General features: G+C 42.5%; 1 protein-coding gene across 4 annotated transcripts; it reads right to left on the reverse strand.

The window, feature by feature from the left end:
• Positions 1-3810: 3810 nt before the first annotated feature.
• On the reverse strand, positions 3811-11773 carry KGD4 (alpha-ketoglutarate dehydrogenase subunit 4). 4 transcript variants are annotated; one of them, XM_074994257.1, is made up of 5 exons: positions 11663-11773; positions 9275-9338; positions 5990-6004; positions 5461-5663; positions 3811-4090 (listed from the first exon to the last, which is right to left on the reverse strand). In XM_074994257.1, the coding sequence occupies exons 1-5, from the start codon at positions 11699-11701 to the stop codon at positions 4073-4075; spliced, it is 339 nt and encodes a 112-aa protein (XP_074850358.1). In that variant the 5' UTR covers positions 11702-11773; the 3' UTR covers positions 3811-4072. The 4 variants fall into 4 exon arrangements, with proteins under 4 accessions (XP_074850358.1, XP_074850355.1, XP_074850359.1 ...); XM_074994254.1 differs by having other exon boundaries at positions 5457-5663; XM_074994258.1 differs by lacking the exon at positions 5990-6004.
• Between the last annotated feature and the right edge of the window lie 776 nt (positions 11774-12549).

A 12549-nucleotide genomic window follows, 5' to 3' on the forward strand; every position in this document is an offset into this window, starting at 1 on the left:
TGCAGAAGCAGGCTGGTGCCTCAAGCAGGGGCAGTCCAAAGGTGAGCTCATGCTGCCCTGCTTGTGGCACAGTATCAGCTTCCTGCCTGGGGTTGCCGGTGAGCTGGTTCCTTTAAGGTGGCCGACAGGGACCATAGAGCCCTGCCTGGGCTGGCCAGAGCATCTCCATACTCCGGGGGAAAGGGAGGGGAGGGGAGCGGGGCACCTCCTTGGCAGACTCCTTACTTTGAAGTAAGGAGTGCAGAGCATCTAGTTAAACTTCAAAGTAAGCCACTACTCCATTCCTGGGAATGGAGTAGTGACCTCAAAGTTAGCCTCTCTTACTCTGAAGTTAACTTTAAGGTAAGGAAAAGTGCATGTAGATGCTCTGCAGACTACTTCCAAGTAGCAGCTTACTTTGAAGTTATTTTGTAGTGTAAACGCAGCCTAAGAGAACTTGAATATCCATTAAGGCCTGGCTGTAACTGAATGTTTTATTTCCCAAACAGTTTGTGACAGTTAAAGAACATAAGAACCACCACACTGGGTCAGGCCAAAAGCCTGTCTAGCCCAGTATCCCATCTCTTCTGACAATAGCTAATACCAAGTGCTCCAAAGAGAATGAACACAATTTCCTGTCACTTATTACCATCCTCTGCAAAACAGAGACTAGGAACACCAACCGTCCCCATCCTGCCTAACAGCCACTGATGGATCTATCTTCTATAAATGAGTCTAGTTCTTTTTGAACCCTGAATAATCTTTGGCCTTCACAACATCATCTGGCAAGGAGTTCCATGGGTTGACTACAGTGTATGAAGAAGTACTTCCTTTTGTTTGTTTTAAAACTTGTTCCTATTAATTTAATTTAGTGTGTTCTAGGTTCTTGTGCTATGAGAAAGCATGAATAAAACTTTCATATTTACTTTCTCTGCACCCATCATGATTTTATAGACCTCTATCATATGCCCTCTTAGCTGTCTCTTTTACAAGATGAAAAGTCCTAGTTTTATTAATCTCCCCTCATACAGAAGCCATCCCATCCCTCTAATAATTTGTTATCCTTTTCTCAACCTTTTCCAGTTCCAATATATCTTTTCTGAAATGGGGCAACTGAATCTGCATGCAGTATTCATGATGTGGGCATACCATGATTTATGTATCAGCAATATACTTATCTTTTTATCTGTGGTTTTTCTAATGATGCCCAACATTCTGTTCACTTTTTTGACTGTTGCTGTAAATTTAGTGGATGTTTTCAAAGAACTATTCACAGTGACTCCCAGATCTCTTTCTTCAGCAGTAAAAGCTCATTTAAATCCCATCTTTTTACATGCATAGTTGGGATTGTATTTTCAAATGTGCATTACTTTGCATTGGACATTGAATTTCGTCTGCCTTTTTGTTGCTCAGTCACCTAGTTTTGAGAGATCCTTTTGTAGCTCTGTGCAGTGTGCTTGGGACTTAATTATTGTGAGTACTTTTGTATCATCTGCATATTTTACCACCTCTTTACCCCCTTTCCAAGATTATTTATGAATATATTGAATAGGACTGGTCCTAGAACATACCTAATTAAGCAGTAGGACCAACATTGCAGATTTTGTTTTTTGTTTTGCTAGCCAAAAAGAGCTGACACGGCATTACCCATCCTTATGTGCAGATATGGCATATTATTTTAAAGTGGGTGTCACTTGTCAGCAACTATGTGAACAGAATGTTCAAAAAGTGAACAGAATATTGGGCATCATTAGAAAAGCCATAGATAAAAAGACAAGTATATTGCTGATACATAAATCATGGTATGCCCACATCATGAATACTGCATGCAGATATGGCATATTATTTTAAAGTGGGTGTCATGGATTGGAAACTGGTTAAAAGACAGGAAACAAAGGGTTGGAAGAAATGGTAAATTTTCACAATGGAGGGGGGTAACTAGTGGTGTTCCCCAAGGGTCAGTTCTGGGACCAATCTTGTTCATCTTGTTCATCAATGATCTAGAGAAAGGGGTAAGCAGTGAGGTGGCAAAGTTTGCAGATGATACCAAGCTGTTCAGGATAGTCAAAACCAAAGTAGATTGTGAAGAACTTCAAAAAGATCTCAGCAAACTGAGTGATTGGGCAGCAAAATGGCAAATGAAATTTCATGTGGGTAAGTGTAAGGTAATGCACATTGGGAAAAATAACCCCAATTATACATACAATGTGATGGAGGCAAATTTAGATACAACAGATCAGGAAAGGGATCTTGGAATTATAGTGGATAGTTCTCTGAAAACATCCATGCAGTGTGCAGCGGCAGTCAGTAAAGCAAATAGGATGTTAGGAATTATTAAAAAAGGGATAGAAAATAAGACGAAGAATATCATACTTCCCCTATATAAAACTATGCTACGCTCACATCTTGAGTACTGCGTGCAGATGTGGTCTCCTCACATCAAAAAAGATATACTGGCATTAGAAAAAGTTCAGAAAAGGGCAACTAAAATGATTAAGGGTTTGGAAAGGGTCCCATACGAGGAGAGGCTAGAGAGACTGGGACTTTTCAGTCTAGAAAAGAGGAGATTGAGGGGCAATATGATAGAGGTATATAAAATCATGAATGGTGTGGAGAAAGTGAATATTGAAAAGTTATTTACTTGTTCCCATAATATAAGAACTAGAGGACACCAAATGAAAGTAATGGGTAGTAGGTTCAAAACTAATAAAAGAAAATTTTTCTTCACACAGTGCAGTCAACCTGTGGAACTCCTTGCTGATGAAGGCTGTGAAGGCCAGCACTCTAACAGAGTTTAAAATAGAGCTTGATAAATTTTTGGAGGTTAGGTCCATAAATGGCTATTAGCCAAGAGTGAAGTATGGTGCCCCTAGCCTTTAGTCAAAAGCTGGAGACAGATGGCAGGAGACAAATCGCTTGATCATTGTCTTCAGTTTACCTCCTCTGGGGCACCTGGCACTGGCCACTGTCAGCAGACAGGATTCTGGGCTGGATGGACCTTTGGTCTGACCCAGTATGGCCGTTCTGATGTTCTTACTACACTTCAAGACTTTATAATTTAACTTTACTGTGACTCATACTCAGAAACAACCTTGAAAAGATAGTAGGAAAGCTCTTTTCCCTGCATAATGTTGCAACTGTTTTTGTATCTCAGAAAAAATGAAAATCAATATTAATAGGTTAAAAGGTATAAAACAAAAGCTTGATGTCTGTGCTAGTACGCAGTAAAGCACACAAGGGATCATCCTCTACCTTATTAGGCTGGTGATTTTTTTTTTAACTATACTCTATTGTAACCTATTAAAATTGCTCAAGGCACAAGGAGTACTTAACTGATGTAGCACTCGATTTTTAGTTTCCCTTTTGCTTAGATTGCAATTAATTTGTTGAGCAAACATGAAAAGTAAAGGGTATGTGTACGTCTCTTCTTGAGGACAAAACCATCAGCCTCATGATGCCCCTGACCTCAAAAGCTCAGGAAAGCAGGACTCAGCTCTGACGAGTATTTTTTTCTAAAACTGGAGGTTGGTGAGTTTAAGAGCTGTTTCAAATACAATTTAAATTAATAAAGCTGATCCACAAATAAGCTGGTCATCCCTATATTAATGGTGTTCCCCACCCCAGGAAGCATAATGCATTTTCATGGCAAGCAACCGCCATCCAGCCACATGCCAGAATCAAAGCCTGTTTTATTTATCTGGCAGTTGAAAAGTAAGTACCTTATGTTTATTAATCTCATATAATGAAAAGCAGCAATGCTCATCTTAGGGGCCTGAGAGATTTTGCACTAGATCTTGACCTTTGTGGATCAATAATTGCTACTAAAATAGATATTCTTGACAATTTTATTGCTTAAATTACATTTTCATAGTGAAAATTTATAAAGTGGATTTACACAATTATCTTTAACAGAAAAGCTGGCCCAGGAGCATAAAATAGAGGACAAGCGTCTAAAGTATCATCTTGCTCTCTCCTTTATATATGGTCTTTATTAAAGCTATAACAAACTGTTTATAACATTCACAGAGTGAAGAAGTCCTTTAATGTGAACACAATAATTCATTCAATGGTGGTGAATAAGTATCTTCTGTCATTATTCTGGACCTCCACGCTGTAAGTGAAAAGCAGGCAGACAATTACATGTTTTCTACTAAAAGAAAGGGAATCTGACATGCTGGTTTGTACTTTGTTACTGAGCAAGGAAGTACTGTTTTCTAAACATGGTTATTATATACTTAACAATGCTATCTTATATTTATGACTTTTATGAATGGACACAAAATTTCTACTTGTCTTAATTTTGTTTTAAAAACAGTCACAAAATCTGAGAAATGTTTATGTAACTTTTTATGAAGGTCAGTATAAAAATAAACACTACAGCTTTACACTGGTGAAGGAGAACCTGCAGAAAATAAATTATTTTCTTTATCCTAATTCAAAACTATAAAACCCACAGTAAAAAGCAAGTTACCCATTTAAACATTCTTTGTTTTGATAATCTAAAGTGTCCAACAGATGTTTCCCTGCTAAATGTTTATGAATTAATACCTCTCATTGCTGGGAAATATTTAAGCTGAATGTTGGGAAATTTTACACTGTCTTTAGTGCCATTACTTCTACACAGATCTCTCTCTTTCCTCTCTGTAAAAATTCCTCTCTGTCATCAATTTTCATATCCAATGACTACTTTTGGACTCAGTCACCACCTAACCAAGCTACATGGATTCAGTTTTTAGTCTTGCCTCAGACCCATGCCTCTAGTACTCTAATATTTTGATGTTCTTCTCCAGTCTCCCAATTTGTCACCATCTGGTGATGAAATGCTCAAAACTAAACATTATTTCAGATGTTATTTTGTAGTCAATTTTTCTGCCTCTTATGCACTTGTAGAATGCCACAATGTTAGTTTGCAAACACCATGAGGAAGCATTTAAACTCAATTTGTTTTCACTGAAATAAATCACCAGTATTTGTATCCATAACTTTTATTTTTAAACCCCCAACTTATATTTTGGTCATAAACTACCTGTTTAGCCTCTTCAGTATACAAATAAACTAACTGAAAGGATCAGTACTTTGTTCATTATATTTCTAGTAAAATAGTATATTTACTGCAACATGCTACACCTGTAAATACAATAGGCAAGTCTTGAACTTCAAAACAAATTCTAGTCCTGATTTTGTCACTGACTTTCCGTGTGACCTTGGGCTAGTCAGCCCCTCTCTGTGTCAGTATCCCAAACTGCCAAATATTACCAATTTTTGTGTTGAAGAACATTTAGTTTGCATTTACAGCAAACTAAGTTGCAAAGTTCGGTGTAAGTACAAAGTTCACAAGAGTTTAAAAGCAAACACATTTATCATGCTGTCCAGAAACAGTTCTGCAAAGTTTTCAAGATACTGAATAAGTACAGAAAACATATATAGTAACAAATATAACAGACTAACAAATCTCACAATAAATGTAACACACTTACTTACTTGAATGTACTCCATCTCCTCCTCTGACATCAGCTTTCTCCTGTACTTTTGAGGTAGTGTTTTTACTAATTCTATTGTGTCTGGTGTGCCTTGTACTCTACTAATGGACGAAATGTCTTGAAGGGCTGGTGGTCTGTCTCCTACAGACATCTGTGCTGCTGAAGCATGGAGTGGTGGTACTCTTGATTGTAGAGATTCCTGCACTGAAACCCAGATTTCAAAACCATGTAAAGAAGTACAGATAATATTTAAATGCTTTAATGGGACGTGAGTATAGTTATTCAGTGCTGCAGTCAGTAAAATTAGAAGGAACTGGTTGTGCATTTGAATTTTTCACTGTAAAGCTACTTGCATGAATTAAGATCCTTTTCTTCTCATTATATACTTTTATTTTCAATTTTAGGGGCTTAATAATTTGAGAATACTAATACAATCAAATTTTGAGAGTAGGAGGAGGCACAATTGGAAAGGGATAGGTAGTGATGTTGCAATGGTAGCAAAACCAACACATAGTTTTACAAATACTTACACTGGAAAGCTGTACCTGCAGATTAAGAACACACAGTAAGTCTCAGTGTATTTGTATTTATACAATGTCATAAGTGCCTGGGAGTCTTTAAGGGTTTGTCACAGTATATTTCTACTCAAGTAGCTTAAAATACAATTTGTCCACAAAGGGATGGGTCTAAGGGAGGATGAAGGCTACAACTGTGAAATATTACTAAATGGGGTTTGTGTTATACTACTTTTAATGTTTTGTATGTATTTTTAATGAATTAATATACTATCATTTGCAGATAATATCCAATTGAAGGCCACAGGGTAGAAGTCAGTTGCTGTCCATTGACCAAAATGGGTGAGTTTTGAAGGATTTGAGATGCACAGGATCAGGGAAGACATTCCAGGCACAGAAGACAGAGCATGGAATAACTTGTATAAAAGCACAAAAGCAGCCTGAATAAGCACTTGGGTCATGGGCTAGAGAGTAGGAAAGTGGGTGTCAGAAGTGCCTTGAAGCTGCAAGGATGGAAGATTCTGAATGTGATGTAAGTCAGCATAGAATCATAGAGCACTAGGACTGGAAGGGACCTTGAAACCTCATTGAGTCCAGCCTCCTGCCCTCATGGCAGGACCAACTACTGTCTAGACCATCCCTGATAGACATTTATCGAACCTGTTCTTAAATATCTCCAGAGATGAAGATTCCACGACCTCCCTAGGCAATTTATTCCAGTATTTGACCACCCTGACAGTTAGGAACTTTTTCCTAATGTCCAATCCAAACCTCCCTTGCTGTAGTTTAAGCCCATTGCTTCTTGTTCTATCCTCAGAGGCCAAGAAGAACAAGTTTTGTTTTCTCCCTCCTCTTTATGTCACCCTTTTAGATACCTGAAAACCACTTATGTCCTCCCTCAATCTTCTTTTTTCCAAACTAAACAAGCCCAATTCTTTCAGCCTTTCTTCAAAGGACTAGAGAACATGACCTATGATCATTCTTGTTGCTCTTTGCTGGACCCTTTCCAATTTTTCCACATCTTTCTTGAAATGCGGTGCCCAGAACTGGACGCAATACTCCAACTGAGGCCTAACCAGTGCAGAGCAGAGCAGAAGAATAACTTCTTGTGTCCTGCTCACAACACACCTGTTAATGCATCCCAGAATCATGTTTGCTTTTTTTGCAACAGTATCACGCTGTTGACTTGTATTTAGCTTGTGGTCTACTATAACCCCTAGATCCCTTTTGACCATACTCCTTCCTAGGCAGTTGCTTCCCATTCTGTATGTGTGAAACTGATTGTTCCTTCCTCAGTGGTGCACTTGGCATTTGTTTTTATTAAACTTCATCCTGTTTACCTCAGAACATTTCTCCAATTTGTCCAGGTCATTTTGAATTTTGACCCGATCCACCAAAGCAGTTGCAACCCCTCCTAGCTCGGTATCATCCGCAAACTTAATAAGCTTACTTTCTATGCCAATATCTAAATTGTTGATGAAGATATTGAAGAGAACTGGTCCCAGTACAGACCCCTGCGGAACCTCACTCGTTATACCTTTCCAGCAGGATTGAGAACCATTAATAACTACTCTCTGAGTACAGTTATCCAGCCAGTTTTGCACCCACCTTATAGTAGTCCCATCTAAGTTGTATTTGCCTAGTTTACTGATAAAAATATCATGCGAGACCGTACCAAATGCCTTACTAAAACCTAGGTAAATCACATCCACTGCTTCTCCCCTATCCACAAGGCTCGTTATCCCATCCAAGAAAGCTAGGAAGCATACAAGGCGAAGAAGGGATCTGACGATTGGGGTTCTAGAAGCCAATAATGCTTTATCCTAGTGACAATAAATTTATATTTACAAAACATTCATCCCTCTGACCAAATATATGAATTACAGGCATAAATGATTTAGACTTGGCAACACAATACATCCACACTATTATGATATCCCATGGAAATAAAGATTCGTAATTAAATTCCCCAGTTCCATAGGAGCAACATTTCCCATCCTATGATATCCCCCAGTCTCAATTTGTGGACTACAGTGAATGCAATACAGGCGTCAAGGCAGTCAGAGATGAGGAAGCTGCTGATTTTGTTATGGGCACCAAGGCATGCACAGATGTGCACCACCAATAGAACCACATGCTGCCAGCAGTGGGGGGCTGTGGGCACTTTGCTAATCAGCTGGTTGGCACCTCATCTCTCCTGGGCAGCTGCCCAAGTGCTCATCTTATAGAGAACACTGGATATAGGCTCAGAAAGTGGGTGAGAGAGGGGCTGTAGGCCCTGGGAGGAGGCAAGAATTGTGGTGCAGGCTCCTGCAGGGCAGCACTTACTGCGGGGGCCTCCAAGCTGTCAGCCCAGAGAGGCTGAGGCAGGCTCCCCACTTGCTCCAACCCCGCACTAAAGCCCTATGTGGATACAAGTGTCTGCAAGCTGGCAGACATTGACATCTGCTGATCCGCAGAGCTCTGCTCACTGGAGACACTGCTGCCAAAGGAGAGGAGTGTGGTGCCAGCTCTCCCAGGAGCCACAGCCCAGTGCTGGCAGATCCTCTTGGCTGTGCTGCTGTACCTCCCATAATGGCACTGTACAACTGTGGACAGCAGGTGCTGCTGGCAGTGGGATTGGGAGTAGGGAAGATGTGAGGACCTGCCAGCACAGGGCATTGGCTTTTGGGAAGAGTGGCAACATGCTCCTCACCTTTGGCTACAGTGTCTCATGGGAGCAGAGCACTGTGGATCCGGACATTTATCCGGGAATAGACATTTGTATCCATGTGGGGCTCTACACACCCCTGCAGCCTCAGGGGAGCATGTGGGTCCAGGTGCTGCCCCTTTCTGCTGGCACTGTGCCCATGAGAGAGACAGAGAGAGAGAGAGAAAGAGAGACTATACACACAATACATGCTTGCAGGCAGGAGCACCACCTTGAAACTCCTGACCCTCCCCTCCCTTCCCCGCGCATATATGGGGCCACTGGCCACTCTTAGGAATGAGCTTGTAGTGTGCAGCCAGGGAGCTTGCACAGTGCCGACTGTGATCAACTAGGAGACCCCTCAGGATCAATGAGTCAACTGCAATCAACCAGTTGGTGGCCACTGGAATAAAGTAATCTCAGTTTTAAGCATGAAATACGGTCCGTTTTCTAAAATGTAAATCAGGCAGCTGCCTCCAAACTAGGTCAATGCTTAGAAATAACTGAGTTATATAAACCAAAAGGAAACAAATGTGTTATGGTCCTTACAAAAACATTACAGTAAATAAGTCTGATACGGTGTACATTTTATTTCCAAATGAAATACTTACCTTTAGGTTTGAGACTATTTCTTCTGTCTGGGAACTTGATTAAAGGTGCATGCGGCTTAACTACCTAAAACAAGACATAGCAGTAGAAGAAGAAAGGGAAACAAATATAAATTTTGGGAAGTAAAATGTAATAGTTCATGAGATTTTCATGGCAAGAATGCAACACACTAAACAATTATTTCCACATTATTGATTTGTGCTTCCATTATCAGATATTCAAACTTGTCCTAGTCTGTAAAGCAAATGCAATGATTTTTTTTAGTTTTCAGGCAATTATAGCTTATAAAGGAGTAAGTATAACTGAAGTATTCATGAATTGAAAGGTTTTTGTGCTATAATCACGAGACCTTTGGCTCCCTCTCAGGTTAGCTCAAATGGAGAGACACAGTTAACTGGTCCCAGAAGTAAACAGCTGTACATTAGTAGGTGTGGAGTTCAATTTCAATCTACATTAAGATTTTTTTTTAAAGTCTTTCTCTCATTCCCAAGAATTTATGAGTTACAAGTATCAGAGGGGTAGCCATGTTAGTCTGTATTCCCCAAAACAACGAGAAGTCCTGTGGCACCTTACAGACTAACTTATTTTGGAGCATAAGTGGGTTGTTGCTCACAAAAGATTATGCTCCAATATATCTGTTAGGCTATAAAGTGCCACAGGACTTCTCATTATTTTTGCGTTAGAGATAACCATCTCCGGGGAGGGGAAATTTTGAGGCTGGATAATCTCCTTCCCTGAAGGCTACAGCAAAATGCATAATTTATTGGCATCCCTATCACAATAGGAATAATTATATCACAAGAGAAGCAGGAAACTGAGCACTGGAACCAACAGACCAGATGACTGATCAACAAGGGTATGGAAGAAAGGAATGTGATGCCATCAAGACATTGGAGAGCCCTGCATGCTTGGTCCAAGAAGCAAAAAAAAAAAAAAACTAAATGCTGTCAAGGACACAAAGGAAACAAGCCTGGAAACAACAGAAAAAAGATTTTTTTTCAAATCCCTTCCATGTATCTTAATGGTTACTTGTAGTAATAGTAGGTGTGCATATAGTATATGCTAGTCACGCAGCTTGAATGTCACTGGAGCTTGATGCAGAAGCTGAACACAATCAGAGCAGGCAGCTGCCCAGGTGGCTAGACCAGCATGGAAGGACTGAAAGACACTCTTGGTGAAAGAGCAGAGATTTATCCCCTCTCTGGATTCTTCGCCCTCCCACAACCCAGACTCTGTCAAAAGCTATCCTAGGTTGATCAGGTGCTGCCAGCATCTCCATGCACCCCCTCAGCTCAAGCTCCAGGCAGCTCTTGTATGAGCACAACCTGTTCCTGTGCACTTGGGGATGCAAGCAGTACCTGGTGACTGGCACCTTAAGGCAGAGCAGCACTTTCCGTAAGCTGGGCAGGCAGGAGAGATCCAAATGCTACCCAGCTAATTAGCAGAGCACCCAGCTAGGTTTTGTTTCTACTGGTGGTGTACGGTTGCACATGCCTTCCTGCGCAGAGCACAATTTACCCACATGGGGCTGGACAAGTTCAGAGGGAACATTGACAAAGAATGGAGCTGCGGGCTAGGATAGGCCCTGAGGTTCTGGCTTCACTTTACCCCACACCTTCTGATCCTGAAACATCCCATTCGTGGCCCCACAAAGTCACGGGACCTCCTTGTCAGCCTTCTCCTGGCTACAGCCAAGGTGGTCATCTGTCAGACTAGGGAGAAGAGGCTGACTGGGGGGGGGTCTACTTTCATTCTTCCATCTGATCACAACTCCCGGCAGACTTCCTCTGGGCAGCGTCCACTAACTCCCTGGACAACTTGGAGGGGCAGTGGGTGCTGTCCAGGGCTCTCTGTTTGGGCTCTCTGTTTGGTATCCCACCCCCCCCCCCGACTCCCTTATTTTAGCCTTTTGACCCCCACACCCATTCGTGTTTTCTCGTTAGTTGTCCCCCATATTCCCTTGGGGACAGTGTCTTTTTAACCAATCCCCACCCCAAGGGGGACCTTCTAGTTGTGGGTGGGCCCAGGTCTCCAACAGGCTAGGACAGCGCTGCACAGGTCAGGGGTCAGCCAGCTGGGGGGCTGCTACAACCTGCTGGCAGCTCTGGGCATGAGGGAGCCCAGCTGGATGCACCACCTGGCATGTGGGGCTCCCCCTCGGACTCCAAGCGAGCCCCACCGACCATTGCTGGGCAGTCCCGCCCCGCTCGCCTCGTCCCCGCAACCCGGCCGCAGCCGCTCCGACCCGCTGGTCGCTCGGCCCCCCAGGCGCCAGCTGCGGCTGCTCTCGCGTCTCCAGCGTCCGGGTGGAGGCGAGCGGCCCCACTCTCACCCCCACTGCTCCCGCCCCGGAAGTCCTTGCGCGGAGCGCTAGGACACAGCTCCGTTACCTGCACGACCCGGCTGGCGGCCGCCATCTTGCTGCCCATGGTGACCCTGCGAGCAGCTACTGCATCCCGACCGAGCGCGGAGGTCACCGCGGGGGGCGGGGCCACGGCAGGGGGCGGGGCCAGAATCCGTGTCCCTGCCCAGGGCAGAGTCAGGGTCCCTGAGGGAGGCAAGGCCATGGCAAGGGGCGGGGCGAGAACCACCTGGAGGGCGGGGCCGGAGTCACGCTCTGCGGGCGGTTGGACAGAGAGCTTGTTGTGTGGCTCGGCACTGTGACGCTCGGGTAAAGCTCGTCTCCTTTGCCCTCATCGTGCTCCTGGCGCCTGCTGCAGCACCCCTCGGGGCAGGGTTCTGACCCTCCGCAGAGGCAGCAAAGTACGGGGGAATCCCTGACGGTTTTTGTACTATGATTTTTTTTAGGGGAAAAAAAGATACCTAGCAAAATGTTTATTTTGCCTGCAGCAATTTTCCCTTACCTTTTAATTGGCAGAAGTTATGGTTTGATATTTACAGCTCTTCTAATTTATTTGAAATTCCTACAATTCATCACCTATTTCGTACCCAGCTATTTTCTGGAAGAATGACTTCAGCATCTAGAAAATGTACAGCTAGCATTTCAGATTGGGTTTAAGATAAATTATGCAAAAACACTTTCACAATGTGCTAGATTTCTTTAAAAACTAATTTGTGGCAGACAGTACAGGCTTTCCAGCTACCCTGAAATCTTTTTAAAATCTTGTACCTTTCACCAGAAGACATCAGTCCAAGGAAAAAAAAAGACATTTCCTCACTTACCTTCTCTCATATTCAAGGACCAATAGAATAAGCCCTTCAAATGGAATATATTAAATGACTGCTGAAGGAAAATTATCACCAGTTTGGAAAATGG

This window comes from Carettochelys insculpta, chromosome 5 (genome assembly GCF_033958435.1).
Source record: "Carettochelys insculpta isolate YL-2023 chromosome 5, ASM3395843v1, whole genome shotgun sequence".
Lineage (NCBI taxonomy): Eukaryota > Metazoa > Chordata > Testudines > Carettochelyidae > Carettochelys > Carettochelys insculpta.

Coding starts and splice junctions, on each gene's coding strand:
- KGD4 (XM_074994254.1), bottom strand. CDS start 11,701: ATGGGCAGCAAGATGGCGGCCGCCAGCCGGGTCGTGCAG. Junction 9,339..11,662: donor CCGCCAGCCGGGTCGTGCAG/GTAACGGAGCTG, acceptor GTCTTGTTTTAG/GTAGTTAAGCCGCATGCACC. Junction 4,091..5,456: donor GATGGAGTACATTCAAGTAA/GTAAGTGTGTTA, acceptor TTTCACTTACAG/CGTGGAGGTCCAGAATAATG.